Source organism: Oryzias latipes, chromosome 11 (assembly GCF_002234675.1).
Source record: "Oryzias latipes chromosome 11, ASM223467v1".
NCBI classification, from domain to species: domain Eukaryota; kingdom Metazoa; phylum Chordata; class Actinopteri; order Beloniformes; family Adrianichthyidae; genus Oryzias; species Oryzias latipes.
This window is the reverse complement of record NC_019869.2, coordinates 3,196,510-3,216,580: the sequence shown is the minus strand read 5'-3', so window position 1 is coordinate 3,216,580 and position 20,071 is coordinate 3,196,510. Positions and strand designations below refer to the sequence as shown.

At 38.2% G+C, this 20,071-nt stretch overlaps 4 protein-coding genes across 5 annotated transcripts in view; 1 reads left to right on the top strand and 3 right to left on the bottom strand.

The window, feature by feature from the left end:
- Positions 1-46: 46 nt before the first annotated feature.
- LOC101166061 lies at positions 47-8,855 on the bottom strand. The gene is made up of 7 exons (XM_004073730.3): positions 8,727-8,855; positions 8,044-8,087; positions 7,063-7,428; positions 6,538-6,628; positions 3,182-3,363; positions 1,452-1,496; positions 47-1,085 (listed from the first exon to the last, which is right to left on the bottom strand). The coding sequence occupies exons 1-7, from the start codon at positions 8,735-8,737 to the stop codon at positions 1,003-1,005; spliced, it is 822 nt and encodes a 273-aa protein (XP_004073778.1). The 5' UTR covers positions 8,738-8,855; the 3' UTR covers positions 47-1,002.
- A 220-nt stretch (positions 8,856-9,075) lies between these two features.
- Positions 9,076-16,144, top strand: LOC105355022. Its single transcript, XM_011480684.3, has 5 exons — positions 9,076-9,440; positions 9,552-9,920; positions 10,965-11,087; positions 14,434-14,492; positions 15,127-16,144. The coding sequence occupies exons 1-5, from the start codon at positions 9,407-9,409 to the stop codon at positions 15,253-15,255; spliced, it is 714 nt and encodes a 237-aa protein (XP_011478986.1). The 5' UTR covers positions 9,076-9,406; the 3' UTR covers positions 15,256-16,144.
- Positions 11,185-14,076, bottom strand: LOC101155700. The gene is made up of 2 exons (XM_004073909.4): positions 13,262-14,076; positions 11,185-12,505 (listed from the first exon to the last, which is right to left on the bottom strand). Exons 1-2 carry the CDS (start codon positions 13,583-13,585, stop codon positions 11,996-11,998), a joined length of 834 nt encoding a protein of 277 aa, XP_004073957.1. The 5' UTR covers positions 13,586-14,076; the 3' UTR covers positions 11,185-11,995.
- Positions 15,997-20,071, bottom strand: part of LOC105355020 — a 55,808-nt gene continuing 51,733 nt past the window's right edge. Inside the window, exons 4-10 of one of the 2 annotated variants that reach the window (XM_011480683.3) lie at positions 19,490-19,741; positions 18,663-18,935; positions 18,105-18,173; positions 17,795-17,833; positions 17,594-17,710; positions 17,049-17,108; positions 15,997-16,970 (exon numbers count right to left, since the gene is read on the bottom strand). In XM_011480683.3, coding sequence (XP_011478985.1) covers positions 16,813-16,970; positions 17,049-17,108; positions 17,594-17,710; positions 17,795-17,833; positions 18,105-18,173; positions 18,663-18,935; positions 19,490-19,741 — 968 coding nt within the window. In that variant the 3' untranslated portion in view covers positions 15,997-16,812. The remainder of the gene's footprint in view (positions 16,971-17,048; positions 17,109-17,593; positions 17,711-17,794; positions 17,834-18,104; positions 18,174-18,662; positions 18,936-19,489; positions 19,742-20,071) is intronic. The other variant, XM_020706964.2, reaches the window with a different exon arrangement.

Genomic DNA, 20,071 nt, shown 5'->3' with positions numbered 1-20,071 from the left:
TTTTTGTTTTTTTAACTCAGTCAGATGTTCAGATTTGTTACCATGACGTTTCTAAAAAATCATTTAATTCTTTACAGGAACACTCAAAAGAACTCATTTTTAACAGTCCTACAGTGAAGTTCTGGCTTTTATCTGGGACTCACAATGATCCGGTTTAGTCTTGTTAAGAACTTCCATCAATTCTTGTTCATTATGTCGATAAATACTTGGTTGACATCCAGGAAAATCAATCAAACGAGTTTCTTAAAAACGTTCTGGTTCTGCTCAGTTCAGAGGAAATTCAGCCGGTCGTTCGACTTAATTTAAGCGCCGTCATCTTTGCGTTTGAAGCACAGCAGAAGGGAATAGCTTCAGGAATCACAAAATCAAATGTCATATGCTACCACACACACATGAAAATAAAATAAATGCATTAAAAATTAAAACCCCTTGATTGAAAATGTTATTTTTTACACAAGATATAAACAAGTTTTACATGTTCATTCGGAGAAACCCTCATTTATTAGAATTTTTAAAGTTAATGTCTTTTCCTAATTGAGAGTCTAAAATCCTCTGGATCATCTGATGATTTATAAATGATTTGCAAATCTTTTACATCATCATATCGAACAATCTCTTATGTCAGTGTAAAAGCTGTGGAAATGACAATAAATGATTCTGATTTGCCACAAAAAAATATTGATTTACCCTTTTAGTGTTTGGATCAAGTTCCCTTATTTATATAATTTACAATTTCTCTCAACTAATTACTGGGTGTTGAAAATAGTGTACTATCTGGTGATCTTTTTTTAATTAAACTAGAAGTTTTTATACAGATTTACAATTTTTTGTGATTAAAAGATAGAAAAAGAGCCTTGAAAATCAAAATAGTCAAATTTTTAACAATTTGTCCCAACCTGTACTAGTGACCGTCTACGCCTCTTCTAAAAAGACCAGCTTCTTAACCTCAACACATCTTTATTTACACTTGCAGTTTTGGTAACAAGATGTATGAAATGAGCCTCAAACAAGATGAAGAATCTGAACAGTGAAGAAGAGAACAGCGGAGACGAAAACACGCGAGCTGCTGCTTTGAGCGGTCCCACCTTGGAAAGGAAGAAAAGAAAAAAAACAGGCTTGAAACCTTAAAACAAGCAATTAGATCTGCATAAATGTTTTCTTCAATTGCCGTTTTTTTTATTTTATTTCCAATAGGTGTGCAGATAAATGTAGATTAAATTATGGCATCTCCTTTTAATCTGATTACATCTTGAGATACATGATATTCAAAACCATTTTAAAATAATTGCATTCAAAACTTATAAAATGGATTTTCACAAACCATATTAACATGTTTTTTCACATCAATTTTCTTAAAATAACTGGTAAATAGAAATTTAAACTCTTCTGTTTTCTTTCCCTCACATCTTTTAATTTCAAATGTTAAAAGTGCTTCTCAAATGATTTCTCACCTGTTTGTGAAGTTTGTGACATTCGTAGTTTGTCGTGTTCTATGTCTGTAGGGGCAAAAAAAAGAACCACTTAATTTTTTTAAATGCCTGAATTTTTTTAATTCAATGTTTGTACGCATTCCTAGATGAAAACGTCTTAGTTTAGCAGAGATTTTAGTCGTTCATAATGTTTTCTACCAAACTTGTGTCATCAAAAACTATGACGGTTTGACAGATTCAGACTTCATAAGGGTCGAAGATGCAAACTTTGCAGACGATGTAACTCTATGGAGCAGGAACGTTGAGGAAACGGGGCAGGGGCTTCAGAAATTAGTCGTCTACAGTTAAAGGGAAGGGTTAAATGGGCGGACATGTCAATAGTTCCTGAAATTTGAATCATTGGTCATATAGGGGGTTGGTAAAAGCAGCCAAATGGGGCCACAAACCAACAGTAATGTTTTAAAATGTCCCTTCAGGGATGAATAAAGTATCTATCTACAGCTGAAACAGTGTTTGACCTGGGTTTATAAAAACACTCCATGGAGAGAACACTGAAGCAGCAATCATGACCAAGCTCTCAAGGAGGCAGCGTCGCCTAACTCAGCCTAAGAGACGCCACGGTTACCGGAGCAAAGAGTAGTTTAAGTTGTGTAACGTCAGCTAAGTAAGGTACACGTGTCTCCAGGACACTCCAAAGTCATCAACAACACTTCAGAAACTCCATCAAGAACGAGGAATTGGCAAAACAAGTATTTTTTTTAAATATCAACGCATGATGTCTTTTTTTTTTCCCCAACTAAAAAATGCCTCTTCTCCCTTTACTGCGACAAAGTACTGTTATGGTACGACTCAAGAGAAAGCCCTTATGTGAGGTTTATCAAACTCCTGAGCTGTTGTGTCAACGGAAGCATGAAAATCCTCAAGTCACGAGTAAACAGGAGCTAGTGAATGCCAAGAATCCAAATTCTTGGACAAATAAGGGGGACCTGGTTGCAGACATGATGGCGCCTAGACATCATTAGCCGGAAACGGAAATTCTACAAGATTTCAGGATTGTAGCACCTTTAAGGTTCAGGGTGCAACATGAGCTTAAAACAGGGGAAAAAATGGTAATTGTTGTATTCCTTTAAAAAAGTTTTAAAAAAAAGTGTTCAGATTTGTTAAAACTGTTACACCGGAGCTTTAGCTCCAGGGTTAACAATCCTTCATTGACTGTAACTCAACACGATCGACATGAATCAGAGTATTCTGTCGTGGAGAAAAGCACCTTTGCGCCGCTATGCCATCCTTTATATGCGTATCGGTGAGAAGCCACTTGATTGACGTTTAGTTACAATCTGAACAAAGCAGGCATTGACAGAGACATCTCCGGTGTTGACGTTTTAACATTTTACACCGTCAGGAACACCAGTTAAATTTGTGTTTTTGGACCAAAACGAGAGTATTTTCCGACCAAAATGGGGAGTGGGGAACAAAAGTGAACTTCCAGTTCCGGACTTCCGGATAATGATGATAATGATGTCTGGGCGCCATGTTGTTGTCTGCGACCATGTCCTCTTGGGACAAAGAGGGAAACAATTGAACACAGTTTTAAGTTTGATATAAATAGATGTCTTTCATTTTGATGTAAAGAACTCCAGCCCCTAAATGGACAGATAGGCTTTCTTTCAAACAACTATCCGTTTCAACGCCGTAACAAAATCCAAACCAATCAATTCCCTCATCATCTGGAGGTGAAGCAGGTCCCTCACCTTCAACGGAAAGCTGGATTGTGCTGACCGAGACCCCCTGTTCGTCCAAGACTTTGTAGATCCCTTCATCTGAGAATTGTAGGTTCTTCAGCGTTAGCTTGTCACCCCGTGGACTTTTCTCCAGGCGTTCGCTGGTTTGTTCATCTTCCTTCATCCACAGCAGAGACCACTCAGAGCTGTTCCTGCAAAGTACAGAAAGGGAAATGCTTTTAAAATAATGAGGGAAAACCTGCAAACACACAAACCCTCACGCAGGAAAGTCGACTTGATGAATGCTTGATGAATGAATGCATAAACCAACGTTTTATTGTGATTTTGTGTGTCTTAATTAAACCAGTGACACTGGCGCTGGTTCTCTGTTAGATGGTGTAGCTCTGAGGTTCACAGCGTTCCACTCCACCTCTCTATAACAAAGCTCAACAGAGTAAATCTACGGATATTCGTGCCAACATGATGCATTTACAAGGTTGGTGCTTCTGATGTCACGTCATTTAAGTGAGGACCGGATTATTATGATGTCAAACTAAGGCAGGAAGAAGCTACCCTCCCCAAATGAATGGTTTCAAAAATTTCACTTTGAGGAGCTAAAATTGTGCTCAACAAAAAACAAAAAAGACAGTGACGCACTAAAAGTCTGTATCGCCCAAGTTTCCCTGAAAGAAAGACAAATATTAGAAAGTGATAGCATCTCCTCTGCTGTGCAAAACACACACAGACGCTTGTATTTGCTTTTTTTTAGGTTAACTGACGTGTGTGTCGCATTGATGCTCATTTAAGGCACGCAACGTAAACTGTAGCTGGTTAAACCACTTTACAAAGTGACAGCTATAACTGGAAAACATGTCAATCTTTCTCTGAAGTCAAGCTACCATCCTGGAAACCCAAACCATATTTCCCAGAAGCCCCAGAAGGCTCGTCACTCAGAACGAATCACCAAAGCAAACACACGTTCTGCCCGTTCTCAATAGAATCTCCTTGAATGGTTAAGGAACCGCCTCAATCATCTGATGTATTTTTCAAAGCATTCTCAGTTTTAATTATGATTTTTATCCAAAATTTTAAAAAATCTGTTGTTGTTTTCTAGGACATATTTTCTGCAGAGCACCAAGAGTTCATCAGGAATTTTTCTTTGAGTTGTGGCTGGGACTAATGGTGCGAGCAATCCCGCCCCAATTCCCATCCCTGTTTGCTGAGAGCTCTCTGTTCACTCTCCCGCTAGCGTACCCCCCCCCCCCCCACACACACACACACACACACTACCCCAACCTACTATTGCTGGTGCAACACAAATGCCGAGCAATGTTGGGTTAAGTTTTGAGACAGATGCCAGCTGGAACGAGGAAAACGCAGACGTACACGGATCTACACAGATGCATCAGAATGGAGCTTTTTTCTACGCCACAAATACCATCTTTTTCATCTACTCCTGATTCACAGCAACTTAGTTGAATAAAGAAATACTCAAAAATGCCATTTGGAGAGTAGTTTTCTTAAAATATGTGCTCCATCATCAGAAAAATGCCAAAAGAAGCTGTTAAAAAAATAACACTGTTTATTTCTGAGTGGGTCTTTAAAGAAACCAGATGAGCTGCCGAGCACACATCTTTTTTCTTTACTTTCATTTGACCAACACATAGTAAGGAAACCCTTTTTTCTCATCACTGAGATGCTTTTTAAAGTCAAAGGAAATATTTAGACCCTAAAAGTGTATATCTTGTTTTTAATCTTTAAACTTGGGTGTCAAAGTGGCTACATATTGTTTTATTTTATTCCATTTTGGTTCTTTAATCCTAGGTTCAGTTGCTCTTCCAGTTCAGGAAGCCGGTAGATTTATTTTTTTAGTTCTGATAGCAAATACGTTAAAAGAAATAATTCTAAAGTAGTATTTTGAAACGTGTTTGTTTTCTGAACAGCTGGATTACCTAAAAACTGGACAAGGAAAACAGATGAACGGTCACAGATGATAGACAGCTAAAGGAACAGCAATGGAGACGGTTTCCCGCATGAATAACTGAATCTTTCATTTTTAGAGAAGATGTTTGATGAGTAAATTTTCCATCCTCGTAACTGTTTACTGTACATCTTAAGATATTAAAGAAGCAAACAACTTTTGTTCTGCAACAGTAACGTTAATATTTGCTCAAGATTAGAGATTCTGATCCCAAGCATCGCTGCGTTTTCAAACCTCTAACAGATCTACTTTCAGATGAGTTTTGATTTTATCATTTAACTTTTTGGTATCAGATGCTTTTTTTATCGAGTGGAAGTCGTTTTTGGATGTTTTTGGCAACAAATGAGGGTGGGAGAAGAGACAAAACCCAAAAAGGCTGTGAATGGAATAGACATGTAAGCAAACAATTGAAGCAATTTCAATTAAACTTTTTTTTTTTTCATATCTTAAATAGTCATAATATGAAATGTAAAGCACGTAGGATATTGGTGCATCCTGTTGGTGCATCATTGGTGCAGTCCTTCAAATGGCGTTGGCGTCCCGTCGCTGTGCCGGTTTTTGTTTGGAGAAACATTTAGATCACGGCTGTGAAACGTCCTCAGAATGTAAAAACAATCCTTGGGGAAGTACGCTTTAACCCTGACCTCCACTTGAACAATAACACAATAACACAAGCACCACTTGTGGGAAACCGATGCAAAAAGGACCCACATCTGCTGTGATAAATGATTTCTTTAGACATGAACTGTTCACACTTCACCCCTCAGGTGGTACAGAAGTCAGAAATGTAAAATAATCATAAGACTCCAGTGGACAAACTCTGCTTTGACTACAAATTGATTCGGTTGCTACTGTTTCCTGTCACTTTACTTAAACTTCCACTTTAAAAATCCTAATTTTATTACTGTATAGTTTGCAGTTTTTTTTTAATGTCAGTTTTTAGGATTTTCTTAAGATTCTTTTTTGTTATGTTTTTTGTTTTGTTTTGTTTTTGCTGGGCATTAAGATTAAAATTGCATTTATTCAAATCGTTGTGAATCAGGAGTAGACGGGGGAAAAAGCCGCTCAAAAACGATTGTAGCTGTGACGCAGAGAAGATGCTGGGCGGGGCCACCAGCTGCCAGCTCCGCCCCTTTCTGACGCATCCATTTGCAGACAAACGGATCCATGAACGTCTTCCTTTTCTCCGTCTGAGCTGGAATCTGGATCTGGACAGCTTCAATATTGCTCGCCATTGTGTTGCACTTGTAATGCTAGCTTTGGGGTGTGAGGGGCTGTAAGCTAGCAGGAGAGAGAGTTTATGAGAGCTCTAAGCTACAGAGAGGGGAAGGGGGGGTTAGGTCTGATGAACTACTGCTGTTCTACAGAAGCTAAGTCCTAGAGTCCTAGAGTAAAAGTAGCTTACTTTCCCAGGAAGACCACGGTCATTGAATATGGCGTCCGAAGATCTATGACAAAGTCTTCACCTGGACGATGCGACTGCCAAGATTTGTTATCTGAGACACAAAAGAGATGACTCTGTGAAGGAAAGTTGGATAAATGTTGATGGAAGTTGAGAAGGAAAGACAGACAAAGAGATAAAGAAAACAAAAAGCATAAAAACCGAAAGAAAAAGATGGTTTGAAATGAAAACAGAAACAAGTGAGACAAAAAGATAAAGAAAACAAAATACTTAAAAACCAAATTCATAAAAAAATGAAAGAAAAAGAAGGTTTGAAACAGAAACAAGTGGGACAAGTAACCATAAAACATATTTTCCCAAAGTTAGAAGTGAATTAGAATACTTTAAAGACATTGAAATGACAAAAATATGTGAAAATAAAATAAAGCTTTAAGATTAAATCATTAATAGACTCAAGAATGCATAAATATGTGGGTTGAAATTGAAAGTGGAACATTTAAAAAATAAAAAAAGGACGTCCACACTAACCTGTCACCGACAGTTTGACACTCTGCAGGAAGACCCGGGTTCTTTTGGACCTCACCGCCTCCACCACCATGAAGCTCTCGTATTTCCCCGTGTCCCTGATCTGGACGTCTTTGATCACCAGGGAACAGTCCCCAGACCCCAACCTCTCCTCCAGTATTTGGAGTCGGCCCCCAAACTCCACCGCCTGCCACTTTTCCTCGCCGCGCTGCTCGAAGACGGTGTAAGGGGGCGTGACCCACTGGATGTGATGGATGGAATTGGCCGCTTCATCTAACTGGGACTTCCAGCAGCAGGGAAGGACAACTTCGCTGCCCACCGTGGACACGACAGTCACGGGGTGGACAGGGGAGGGCAGAGCAAACGAGTCTGAAAGAAGAAGGAATCGGATAAAGAGACTGTTTATTTGTTTATCAAAGATCTTGTGCTGAAAGTTCTATATCTTCTTACTTATTGTAAAAAAAAAGAAAGAAACCCAGTTCTGGAATAGTTGTAAATCTTCAATTGGAAGCTTCTAAGGCACTGGCAGTGAGACACTTATTTTGTAACGTTCTGGGAAAACACTTTATATATATTTATTTATATATAAAAAAACATAAATACTTTGTAATTCAAGAGCAAAAGTTTTACAATAAAGTTTGGTTCTTTTAGTTAAGTTCATAACTCTATTATAACGACTGATCTGATGGTGACAAAGTCATCAAATTCAAAATAATCAGGGTTAAAACTGTATCAGCACCTATGCTGCCTGTTTTTTTACTCCCAATCAATCAATAACAAAATTAAAAAATATATAAATATCAACTGTACTATTCAAAAACACCCTTTACTTATTGTCAGAGCAAATCTGATTTAAATAGTACTTTTATGAGTAAAATTAACCTTAAAACTAAAAACTAGTGATTAAGTAACTTTGACATTTCACAAAGTATAACCCCCCCAACAAAAACTCTTGAATCAAGTGTAAATCAGTAGGATACTCACTAACTAAGCAGCCAGTCAGCAAACATATAATGTGCACAAAGAACCTGCAAAAACACAAGAAAACACTCATTAATTGTCAAAGATCATATTTAGTATCTAATTTATAGAGAAAACCTAAATTTGCTTATATAATTTTAAAGATGAGAGTATTACTTTAACTTTTGAACTTTGTCAACAAGTCTATTTATATACTTGTTTTCCACGTCCTAACAGGTTAACAGGTCTTCACAAACATGTGTTTTTAACAACGGCAAAATAATGAAGCCAAATTTGAATATATTTGTGTTTTTTTTACTTCCATTAAAATAAACATCTGACTCTATCGCCACAATAACAGGTTCAACTACTCAACAGGTTTGAGTTAAGTTTCGGTTTTTGCAGCTCAGCTTCAGAAACGAAACTGTCAACATTCGCAGTGCTGCCCCCTCCCGGTCAACAGTGGAACCGCATGCGGGGCACGTCTTCCCTGCAGCTGTGCAGCGAAGATCATGCATTTACAAAAGATGTTTTTATGCAATAAATGAACGAATACATAAATAAATAGTATCTATTAATAAAGCATTAACAAATGAAATCATGGAGCACACAATGCAACACGTACACACAAAATTCGCAAAAACCGTAAATGAAAAATAAATAAAACTAAGTTGGTGTTTTCTTAGTAAAAAAAGCTCGTTTCTTACCGCAGCCGCATTCTGTCCGGTTCTGTTTGTCCGCTGGTTGGATGCTTAGTTCTACCTCCTTCCTTCCCTCCTGCCTTCCGCTGCGTGACTGACTGACGGAGTCTGTTGTCAGGGAGGGAGGGAGCGAGTTTTACTCCCCAGTGAGGAAACTCAGTTTCATTTACTTGGAATTATTTACAAAGTAAAAGCATCGATGTTGACCTCTGGTTTCACATGTAATACATGGTTTATTTTAATATTTTTTATGTTATATATACCTTATTATTATTATATTGGTATGATTTGTGTTAGTATTATTAATATTATTAATTCATTTCAACATTAATTGGGAATATTCCATTGTAAATATGCACTTTGAACAACAGTAATGGCTACATGGAGAAAAGCAAATAGGTTTAACGAGGTAATAGGTTTATTAACATAAAAAGTGCAGTAAAGGGAACGTGATTTATTATTGTTCTTTGTTGGAAAGCGGTGGTTTCAAACCTGGGTTATCCACCGCAGAAACGAAACCTTAGTGAAGCAGACGCACGCAGCAGACTGGAGGATGTGGAAATTTCCTAGTTTTGCGCAAAAACGCATTTTCCGACACCCCCCCAGCACCTCAACATGAAACCAACTGCCAGCAGAGTCAGTCTTCTGCAAACGTGTGAGAGGACAGAACATCTCCAGAAGTCATCATGGCTCCTCTGCTTTGGGTTGTTTTTCTCCTGTGTAAGCTCTTTATTTTCTGATTGTTTACATTTAAAGATGCCATCAAACACGTTAGAAGAATTGAAGTTAGTCTGTCTTTGTTGTCAATGCTCCAGTTTGTCTGCTCTTCAGATGCTGCAGGATGCTGCCCATCCTCCTCCTCCTCCTCACCTGGTCCCAGCTCCGTTCTGGTGATCCAGAAGGGCCAGAATGTTTCTCTGAGCTGCAACCTGTCTTCCAGCGGAGAGGTCACCTGGTACCTGCTGCGCTCCGAGCAGCTGCTGCCTCTGCTCACCCAGAGATCCAGTAAACTCTCAGGTGGAGACACAGCAGACGTCCACTCTGGAAACAAACGCCTAGGCTGGGCAGGAGCCGTGGAGAGCGGCCAGGTCAGCCTGGAGATCAATGAGGTGCAGGAGGAGGATGCTGGGCTGTATTTCTGTGCCAGGCGCCTCGAAGCAAGTGAGCATGTAAATGGAGGAATCCAGCTCACAATGAGTGGTATGTATATGTATATTTTTGCGTCCAACATTTAGTAAAAGGGGATCTTTAAGCGATTGGAAACGCCTGGAAAGAGGAACAAACTTAAATTTAGGAACTTAGCACATCAAAAAAGACTCAAACTTTTGAGGCGAAACTGCACTCATGACCACTTTAAGTCCACCTGTCCAGGTGCTCGTTAGCCCAATTTTCTAATCAGCCAATCACATGGCAGCAACTCAATGCATGTAGGCTTGTAGGCATGGTCCAGACGATCTGCTGCAGTTTCAAACAGAGCATCAGAACGAGGAAGAAAGCTGATTGAAGTGACTTTGAATGTGGTTGTTGGTACCAGACAAGCTGCTCTGAGGATTTCAGAAACTGCTGATCTACTGGAATTTTCACCCACAACCATCTTTAGGGCTTACTGAGAGAATGGTCCATAAAAGAGAAAATATCCAGTGAGCGGCAGTTCTGTGGGTGGAAATGTCTTGTTGAGGTCAGAGGACAACGGCCGGACTGGTTCCAGCTGATAGAAAGACAACAGGAACTCAAAGAACCTGTGGTTAAAACCGAGGTCTGCAGAAGAGTATCTATGAACGCAACAACATGTCCAAACTGGAGGCAGATGGACGACAGAAGACCACCCATCTAAGAACAGGAAACCGAGGCTAAAATTCACACAGACTCACCAAAACTGAACAATAGAAGATGGAAAAATGTTGTCTGGTCTGATGTGTCTCCACAAAAACCTTCAGCTTGACTCAAAGTCAAAGTTCTCATTAGCTGAACACACTCAATCAACTGTTATTTTTTAATCGGATACATCCAAAAAGCTGCCCAAACAAATAGAGAATAATTTAGAACAATGATGTGAAATTTACTCTGAGATAGGAACAGGGGGGGAAAAGTTTCTCTTCACTGCATTGTTTTATTCTGAAGGAAAATATTACTTTAATAACAATGTAAAAAATTCCACAGATGTTTTTCAAGTTAAAAATTGCCACTGAGGAAACTTTAAACTTGTATAGAGGACTAATTTACTTTGTTTGTTGTTGTTTTTAGGAGCTGATGGGAAGAAGCCAATCAGGGACCGGGCCCAGCCATGTTGGACTCTGGGAGTTTGGGTGCTCACAGCTTTAGTTTTCCTCTGCTTTGTAGTCCTGGTTGGATTCTGCCTGAGTTCAGGTAACAACGCACCTACAGTTATTTCCTCATTTGTTTCAGCTAAAAGCAATTAACCCTTTGTTTACCTGCAACACACGGAAGAGTTTATCGGCAGAACTGACGCTTTGAGGTGAATTTTTATTAACAGCACTCAGAAGGATGACTTTTTTTTCAATTTAACCAATAAACAGGATTTCTTCAACCACTTTTCAATTATTGCTGCTAAGTGGTGAACTAAAATATGCAGAACTCAAAATTGGACATTATTTTATTCAGATTAGCAATAGAAGGTACTTTTTTATTGTCATGTTTAATGGGCAAAAGAATTTATAAATGCCACATAATATATTTCAAAGGTAAATAAGAGGACTATGTGTTCTGTGCACTTTTTTTCCCGTAACATAAAAACTAGAAATGATCGATTCATCCTTTTTAAGTCGGAAAAATAAAATGAGATTTTACGCAAAACACATTTTTGAAATAACGGAAAATTAGAAATGATCTAAAGAATACAGAGCTGTAAATCTAAAACAAACATTTCCAGTGTCAGTAAGCGATGAATTTAATCCAGTTTGTGGCAGTTTTCACTTCTGATGACCCTCACATCAAGAAGAACATTGTTTTAATCCTTTATCTCCACTCGTCACTTAGCTGAAAATGTAATATATTACAGTTCAATCACCTTGATGAAGTATTTGTACATCCCCAAAGGAAAAAGTCACAGTAGTTTTCGTGGTAGTACTGCAGTTTGTGGACAGATTCAAACATTAATGTCGGCTATAGCTTCAAAGGGTTGGAAGACAGTGTTTACAGCTTTAAAGTTTTTCCCCTGTTCTACCCCACCTGGGTTAAAAGGTCATGATGTCACTGTGATGTTGAGGTGGAATCCTTCTGAAGCATCAGAGCGGCGTGAAGATTTTTACTTTGGCTCATGCCAGCTTCAGCAGCAGCCCGTATGGACGAAGGGACTCTTGCACGATGGCTTTTGTCTTGACGTCAGTGCTGTTTTCGGGGATGTACACCAACCAGAGACCTTCCCTGTTGCACGGCTTCCTGCTCTGTGGGTTGATGCGGTTCTGCAGAAGCACTTTGTACCGCCTCCCGTCCACCTTGGATGTGAACTGCTTGCAGTACTGCTCAGCCAGCTTGATGTCAGGCGTGGAGTACACCCCTCTTCCCCTCGTCTCATCTCTGATCAGGGACGCGGCACAAGCTTCCAGGAACTGTGGGGCGTCGTCCGGTTTCCCCTCACGGGTCAGGATGATGCCGAGCGAGCCGTCCATGCCCTGTCCGTGGTAGGAGACGGGCCAGGCACTCGTCCCCGTCCCGAGCCACTGATCGCCGCCGTCGTACTGCTGCGCGACTCGCAGGGCGGCGCGGTCCCACCCACAGGGGCGGATGTACTCCTCATTCCCACGCAGGAACTTCTTATCGCCATCCTGAGTGTTGGCAAATGCAGAAGAGGGAAAGCGTTTACTTGATATCAATCAATCACTTTATTTGAATTGGTTAGTTCAAAAGGGGCCCAAGTCCACAACTTTTCAAAATAAAAATTGTATATGTTCTATTGTCTTCAAGGGAAAAGCTATGATTATGTGCAAAAGTCCCAAGTCAATGTAATGTATTGACTCTGCTTGACAGTTAAAATGCATTAAGTGGAAAATTCCTGGACTCTGGCCTCTCTTGCATGGGTTTAGCTTTATCCCATAGATGGCAGCACTAGAGCATTACAATAGTCGAGGCTAAAAGTGATCAAAGCATGGATTAAGCAGGGGTCTCACTTCCAGGCCTCGAGGGCTGGAATACTGCTGGTTTTCTAAAAAATCTCGCTTCCTCTGCTGCTGATGACCTGGATCAGGTGTGTTTAGCCAATAAGGAGCTTCAATGGCAGGTTAGTTGGAAAACATGGAGGACACCGGCGCTCTAGGCCTGGACTTTGAGACCCGTGGATTAAAGTCTCTGCACTGGTTTTGGAAAGAAAAGGTCTGAAAAAAAAAACAGTTTGTGTTCTCATTGATTTAAACTCCTAATTTTGCCAATCCAGCTCTTTTTTAAGATATTGTGTCTACACATTATGCAACCTGACCTGCTTTTCTCGGTTACAAGACAACAGGGTGTGACACAGAGCCACAAAGTGCGAACAAGCTCATTCTGAGAATTTTGACAAAAGCATACATAACTTCCCGTCTGCTTACCTTCACATGGGTAAAGTCAAAGTCAAACTCCGGATGGAAGAAGTTCTGCAGATTTATTTTGACTACGGGTTTCAGGCTGGCTTCGGGTCCCTGACATAAAGCCGGAGGGGAGCTGTAAAGGTCTCGATCATCGAAGTCCTGCAGGGATAAGGTTCCTATGCTTTCATACTCCAGTTCCTTAAATCCAGCCTGCTTGTAAAACTCCCTGAGAGCCACAATGTTGACAAAGTCCTGCGGCGTCATCTGCGAGGCGCCGGTTGTGGACTGGATCTGACAGCCAGAGAGAGCCTCCAGAGCCTCCAGACACAGCTTAGGGTCCGGCATGCTGAGGCAAGGAGTTCAGCTCCTTCCAGAAGAAGCAGAGCTGCTGTTTTTGCTCGGTTTTCTCAGCAGTGTTGAGAAAACAACACTGTTAGAGAAGTAAAACCACTATTACTGTTGAGAAAACAACACTGCTGTAGGGCTGAACAGGCTTCCGATAATCTCCTCACAGCACTTTCACTTTTGCTTTCTTGCCTTTTCATTAACCAGTTAGTGTCTGGGTCACTGGAGAATCTCAGCATAAAGCAAAAAGACTCTTTGACTTATCGAGTTTTGAGAAATATTGCCTTATTTTCCGTCCTGTCAGAAAAAAATAATCTTATCAAGAAAGTTTTTCAACAGCAAAAGTATCTTGAAAAAAACAAGTTAGTGGATATTTTCTTAAAGTGAAACTTCTTGGTAAGATCATTTTTTCTTACCCTGTTGGCAGATTTATTTTGATTTTAGTAATAGATTTTCTATTTTGTAATATTTCTAGGTGGCTGTTTTTGCAGCACATGACAAACCGATTTTGTTTATTTTATATATATATATATATATATATATATATATATATATATATATATATATATATATATATATATATATATATATATATATATATATATATATATATATATATATTACAGTTTTTTACTCTTTGAAAGCCTTTTTAATTGATTTTGCTTACGCGCTCTGGCACAGGTTTAAAAACCACAAATGTTAGAGTACCACAATAATTAGCATTGTTATGCATTTTTAAGTGTAGTTTTAGTGTTATTTATTATCTATCTACTGTTTTCCTCCTTGTGAGGTCAATAAAGTTTTATTGTATTCAAAGTTTGGTATGTAACCTTTCTCTCTCGTTTCAGGAAAACCTGTTTGCTGCTGTGATTTACATCAATGGAACAACAGGCTGCCCGTAACAAAGGTCAGTACTGTTCGATCTGACTCACTTGGAAATGCCTTGTTGTGTTTATGGAACCATATATGCCTGATATTTCAAAATAAAAGTCTCTACCGGAAATACTTTTTCATTTTCACGATAAAGCTACGTTCGTTGACTCAAAGATAAAATGAAAAATCAATCTGCTCATTCTGTCACTTAATTAATTTCATTTTCATTTTCAAAAAGTTCTCTAGTAAATGTGCAGCAAAATTCAATTAGAAATATCTAATTAGACAATTAAAATGGATTAACAGAAATGCTTTTTCATTTTAACAATGTAACTGCAGCATTTGACTCAAATAATGCAAAATGAGGATTGCATTTTCATTTTCACATCCACAAAAAAAACTGTGGTATAAATTTGATCCAATCTTTTATTTTTTATAATTTAATGTTTGACTTTATGCAAACCTAAAAAACATGTGTAGATATACGATTATATGTACTTTTCAGTTCAAACTTGTCATTACAACTTAACCAGTGCTTGGAAATTCAGTTTGTTAAATGTAGATTGGAATGATAAGAATAAAAAAAAAGTGAGATTGTTGTGTCTTTGAAACAAATGTCATGCTATCTTTCTTTGTAATCAGATGTGGGATTTTTTTTTTCTGTATAGGAGGAATCTCTGCATTATTCCAGTCTGAAGCATGTAGGAAAACCTCGCCGCACAGACAGGGAGGAGCTTGTGACGTATTCTACTGTGAGCCACAAAAACAACGTCAGCGGTCCACAAAACCATCGATAAATTGCTCCTTTTTCTCTCTGCCACAGTCAGTTCTGCACAGCTCAGTGGATAGTTGGACTTAAACAGATGTCTACCTTTAAGTTCTGCTTTATACTTTTCATTGCAATATTATATCATGAAAACTATATGATCAAAGATTGTTTGCAGAGATTTGTATTAACAAATTAACATTTAGACCTGAAGGAATGTATGCAATGTTATCATAATGACGTTTTTGTATTACTGTCACTTTTAAAATATGTTGAAATACTGAGTGGAGGTTATGGGGCTCCACTCAGTATTTGTTTTGAATGTCAGAGTGGCTGTATTTGTACATTTGCTGTATTACCACTTTTTTTTTTTTTTTAACAAACTTGTAAAAACAGTTTTTATCCTTTTTTTAATGAAAATATTTCCACACATGCTAGTGAGCTTCCTTTGCATTAGTTATGACATAACTTTGCAGGATTTGAAAAAAGTGTGTTTTTTTTACTGTCATAACTACAGATACTCTGCTATTTTGGTTCAACCATGATCCCAGCTGCTTAACAAAAGAATGTTAAAGTTAAAAATGTTGGCATAAAGAAAGTTTTTTTTTTTTTACGGAGCCCCTAAAGAGACATTGAAGAAGATAAAAGACTTGAAGTAAAAGGGGGGAAAAAAGTTTTTTTTAACTTAGATTTTTCTTTTCTTCAATTTTTGTTGTGCTCACCATTTAGTAATGTGTTATTTCTTCTTCCTTCTTCTTTTTTTTACTTTGAATTTTTTTCCACTTTTTTTTACTTACATTTTTTTTCTTTGATTTTTTTTCTTCAATGTCCCTTTAGGGCCTCCATATATTTTCACATAAACGAGTTTTTTTAATACGATGTCAACTTTCTTTTAAACTTTTCTATTAAAATGATTATAATCAAGATTTCTTACTTTTGTTTGTTTTTTATTTATTTTGTCCTACCTTTAATTCACACTTTTAATTAATATTATATTTCCATAACTTATTTTACTAATTTGCATATTATTTATTTTATGTAATTTTGCAGGAAAAAAACACCAAAGGTATTTCATGCAGTGTTTCTTTTTTTGTACAGAGGTTTGTTTGAATTCGATATGATGGTTTTTACATGCATTATGCTACACATTATATGTTTGGTTCTTAAATAATTTTTAGTTGAATTAAGAATAATGTGACCACAGAAAGAAAAATACAACCTAATCCTGCAAAGCATCACTTTCCTTGTAGAATAACTTTCAACTTTTGTGTCTGTTCTCATGGTTAAAATTCTTTTCTTTGTTTTGTTGTCTAGATTTTTTTGACAAAAGTTTGCGTTAGAAACACAAATGCATAAAAAAAGAAGGGATTCTTCTCTTTCTCACTTTGCTTTCCTGTTTTATTTACATGAGAATATCTCTCACAGAGTAGATGGTTAGAATATATAAGTTTTGCTTTATGTTAAATGAAAAAAATACAGCACGGACCAATCCCTTTTTATGCCAGCTTTGGGATAAAAACAATTTAAAAGCTCCAAAATCAGTGTGAAAGAGTAAAATGAAGTAAAATGAAGTAGAACTGATCTGGGTTCAGTCTTCAGCTGCAGGTCTGGTGATGATGGAGGAGTAGATCACTTGGCTCTGGTTCGTTGGGGTCCAGACGGGTCTCTCCCTCCAGGTCGGTCGTCCCAGAGAAGCGTAGTGAATATCTTCTTCAGGCAGGGAGCAACTATCCAGTTCCATAGTTTCTATAAAGAAACAAACTGAGATAAAGTTCAATCTGTCCTAAAATGGGACTAGAAAGTTCAAAAGGACTTTCTTGATACCAGTGGGAGCGCTGGATGTGCTCCACAGCTGCAGCTCTGTGTCGTGGAGTTCCTGTGTGGCTGCGGATAAAAGATGGAAAATTACACACAAAATGTCTTTTTTCCCCTATGGGACCTTTTAAGAGCATCAATACTGGCTTTCTATACATACATTTGACAATCGAACTTCTGCAAGCAAGAGAATGACAGTTAATTTTCCTTACAATTTTTAATAACATTTAAAAAAAATTACTGCAAAAATCTTTCAATAACAAAGTAATAAATCTTTGGAAGAAAACATTTATAACTAATTTTAGAGGATTTCATAGCTACAAAGAAATTGGAATAATTATGTTTATAACAATCATTTCGGCTTTTAATTCATACCTCTTTAGGATTTCATTTTATATTGACAGTTCATGTTTTTTGTTTCAGTAAAAAAGTCAGACTTGTTAAATGGTACATTACGGCTTGCCAAAGTATTTTATAAAAACACAAAAAATTAAATACTTTTAATAAAAAAAGCTTGCTCTTTTTTAATTTGGAAGTTTCATTCAGTGTTTTACCTGCGAGTCTGCTCTTCTTTTTCTTTCTCCTGCACTTTATGCTGGTCAGTAAAACACAAACCACAACCATGAGGACGACGATTAACGCCAAACCAACCACAGCCGCCGTCAACAGAACTGAGCGAGAACGGAGACAGAACACTGGATTAGGAAACGCATCATCAGTCCTTGGATGAGGGTTGCAGAGAGAAGCAGACGCACCTTTCTCAGGATTTCTCTTCTTCTTTAAGTCAACCACTTCTAGCAAACAACAAAACGCGTTTAATCAACAGTTAAGCAGAAATTTTTAAATGCACATTATTCCATTTTATGTTAGCAAAATTTTGCAATATTTTGAGCTTTTTCTTCCAATGAAATGCTCTGTTTCTCATGCAAAAAGAAATTCTTAGACTGAAGAAGTTCCTCAGATGGACAATTCTGCAAGTTGTCCAATTACATTCTTTCCCTCTAAAGTTCTTTTTTAAATAATGAAATAGTTTTAATGTTTTTTTTTGTGATTAGAAGAAAGTACCTGTGATCGCGACAGCAGACTGTGGAGACGTGCTGGAGGATGATGGGATGCTTGTTGGCTCTGGGGGCACTGGTTTGTAATCCAATGGAGAGGTATCAGTGCGAAAATTAAAATTACTCCCATTTTACTTAATAATTTTAATCATTTAAAAATCATTTGTAGTTTTTTTGGTCACTTCAGTCAAATGTTTGTGAGGCTTCAAAGACTTCCAGGTCATTTTAACACAGGATTCTGTTATTCATTCCAAATACAATTTAATAGGTTGATCTGCTCATCCAAGCAGTTTTTTTATAGTAGTCAGACCAACTTGGCCGTATACTTGCATCCAAAAGTGCTTTTCAAGTTAAAACTAACATGAGTTTGCAAATAATTACTATATTTAACAAAAATGGCCCTCTTAAAAAGTTCAATTTACAAAGAAATATAATGAAATGGCTTTGTGTATCCAGTTTTGTTGATTTTATTCATAAATATTAACTTTTTTAACAAGTGGTTTAAATAGTTTGACAGTAAATTGGCAGTCCTGCATGGAGTAATCGAGTATTTCAGAGTGAATACCTGAGAGGACGCTGACTTTTGCCTGCAGGATGCCGTTGCACAGATACTCTCCAGCGTCCTCTGGCTGCAGGTCCTGGATCTGCAGGGCATCGTTACCGTAGCTGAGGCGACTGTTTTCCTTCGCTTCCGGTTTCCCTGTACCGTTCTTGAAGAGGGTAAAGATGGCCTCCCGCCGCCCTCCTTCTCGCTGTCGAAACCACCTCTGTTTGGGTTTGGAGGAGCCTCTGCAGGGGAGCAGGAGTGTCCAACCAGCAGACACTCTAAAATCATGACCTGACAGGGAAAAACAGCAACATGGGTGTGGATAGTTTATGTATTTATTTATGTTATTTTTTTTTTTTTTAGATTTTTAAGAACATCTAAAAAAAGTCAGTCCTTTACTACAAATTAATTTCATTACTTTAAATATGACGTCACCCATTTGCTAAAGTGAAAACCTTTTTACATTTTATGAAGACTATTTATAAATCCACTGTCGTCTGATCTGGGTGATGTATCAAATACATTTCAATTATGCATTGTGGTCGATATTCACCAATCTATTGAGCATTGATGCTCGTTGTTTTTTTTGCAGAGACTTCTGGGAAATTTCAAGGGCACTGGATTTTAGAATTGTGGATTCGGACACCCCTAAGTAGTGAGAGAACTCAGACACATCCGAAATCACGGTTCTAGACTTGAAGATGTTTTTCTTTGATGCAAACCCATCACCTGAAGGAGCAGGAATGCAATGGATTGGATTAATAGAAGGTGCCACCCCCAATCCTTCACAACACAGCAGCTTGTTGTTGCTCGCATGGCTTAGAAAGTGCAGATGTCGGGTTTACCCATGAGCACGTGCAGCTCGGCTACCAGCTGGTGGTTACAGCGGTACTCTCCGTCGTCAGAGTCGTCGAGCTGAAGGAGGCAGAGGTCACTGCGGCTGAGAACATAGTGCTGGTGGTCCTGATTGGTCTGGTAGTTTCCCTGTCGGGTCACCAGGACCCTCCTGTTCCGAAGAGTCCAGATCACATCCGAACTATTAGAGGGCTCACACGGCAGGCAGACATGGTGATCCTCAGGGACTGAAAGGTGGATACCTAGAGGATAGAAACATGTATGTAGCCAAGTGTAGCTCTGCTGCAGATTGGGAACATCATTCCTGAGGTTTTAAGGGCTAATTGGGATAAATTTATAAATATACATGCCTCTGAATAATCCTTAAATAATACAGATAAGTCTGCATTTAACTGTAAAACAGTTGCACCAATAATGTTGTACAGGAAGCCTTTATTTCCTGTTGTATCAATCATTCCTCTTTTATCACATGGAAACAGGCTTTTTCAATAGCCACACAGACCTAATGTACTACACTAGAAACTGTATCAGCCAAAACTGCAATAATTTCCAAATATCTAAGCAAGGAACAT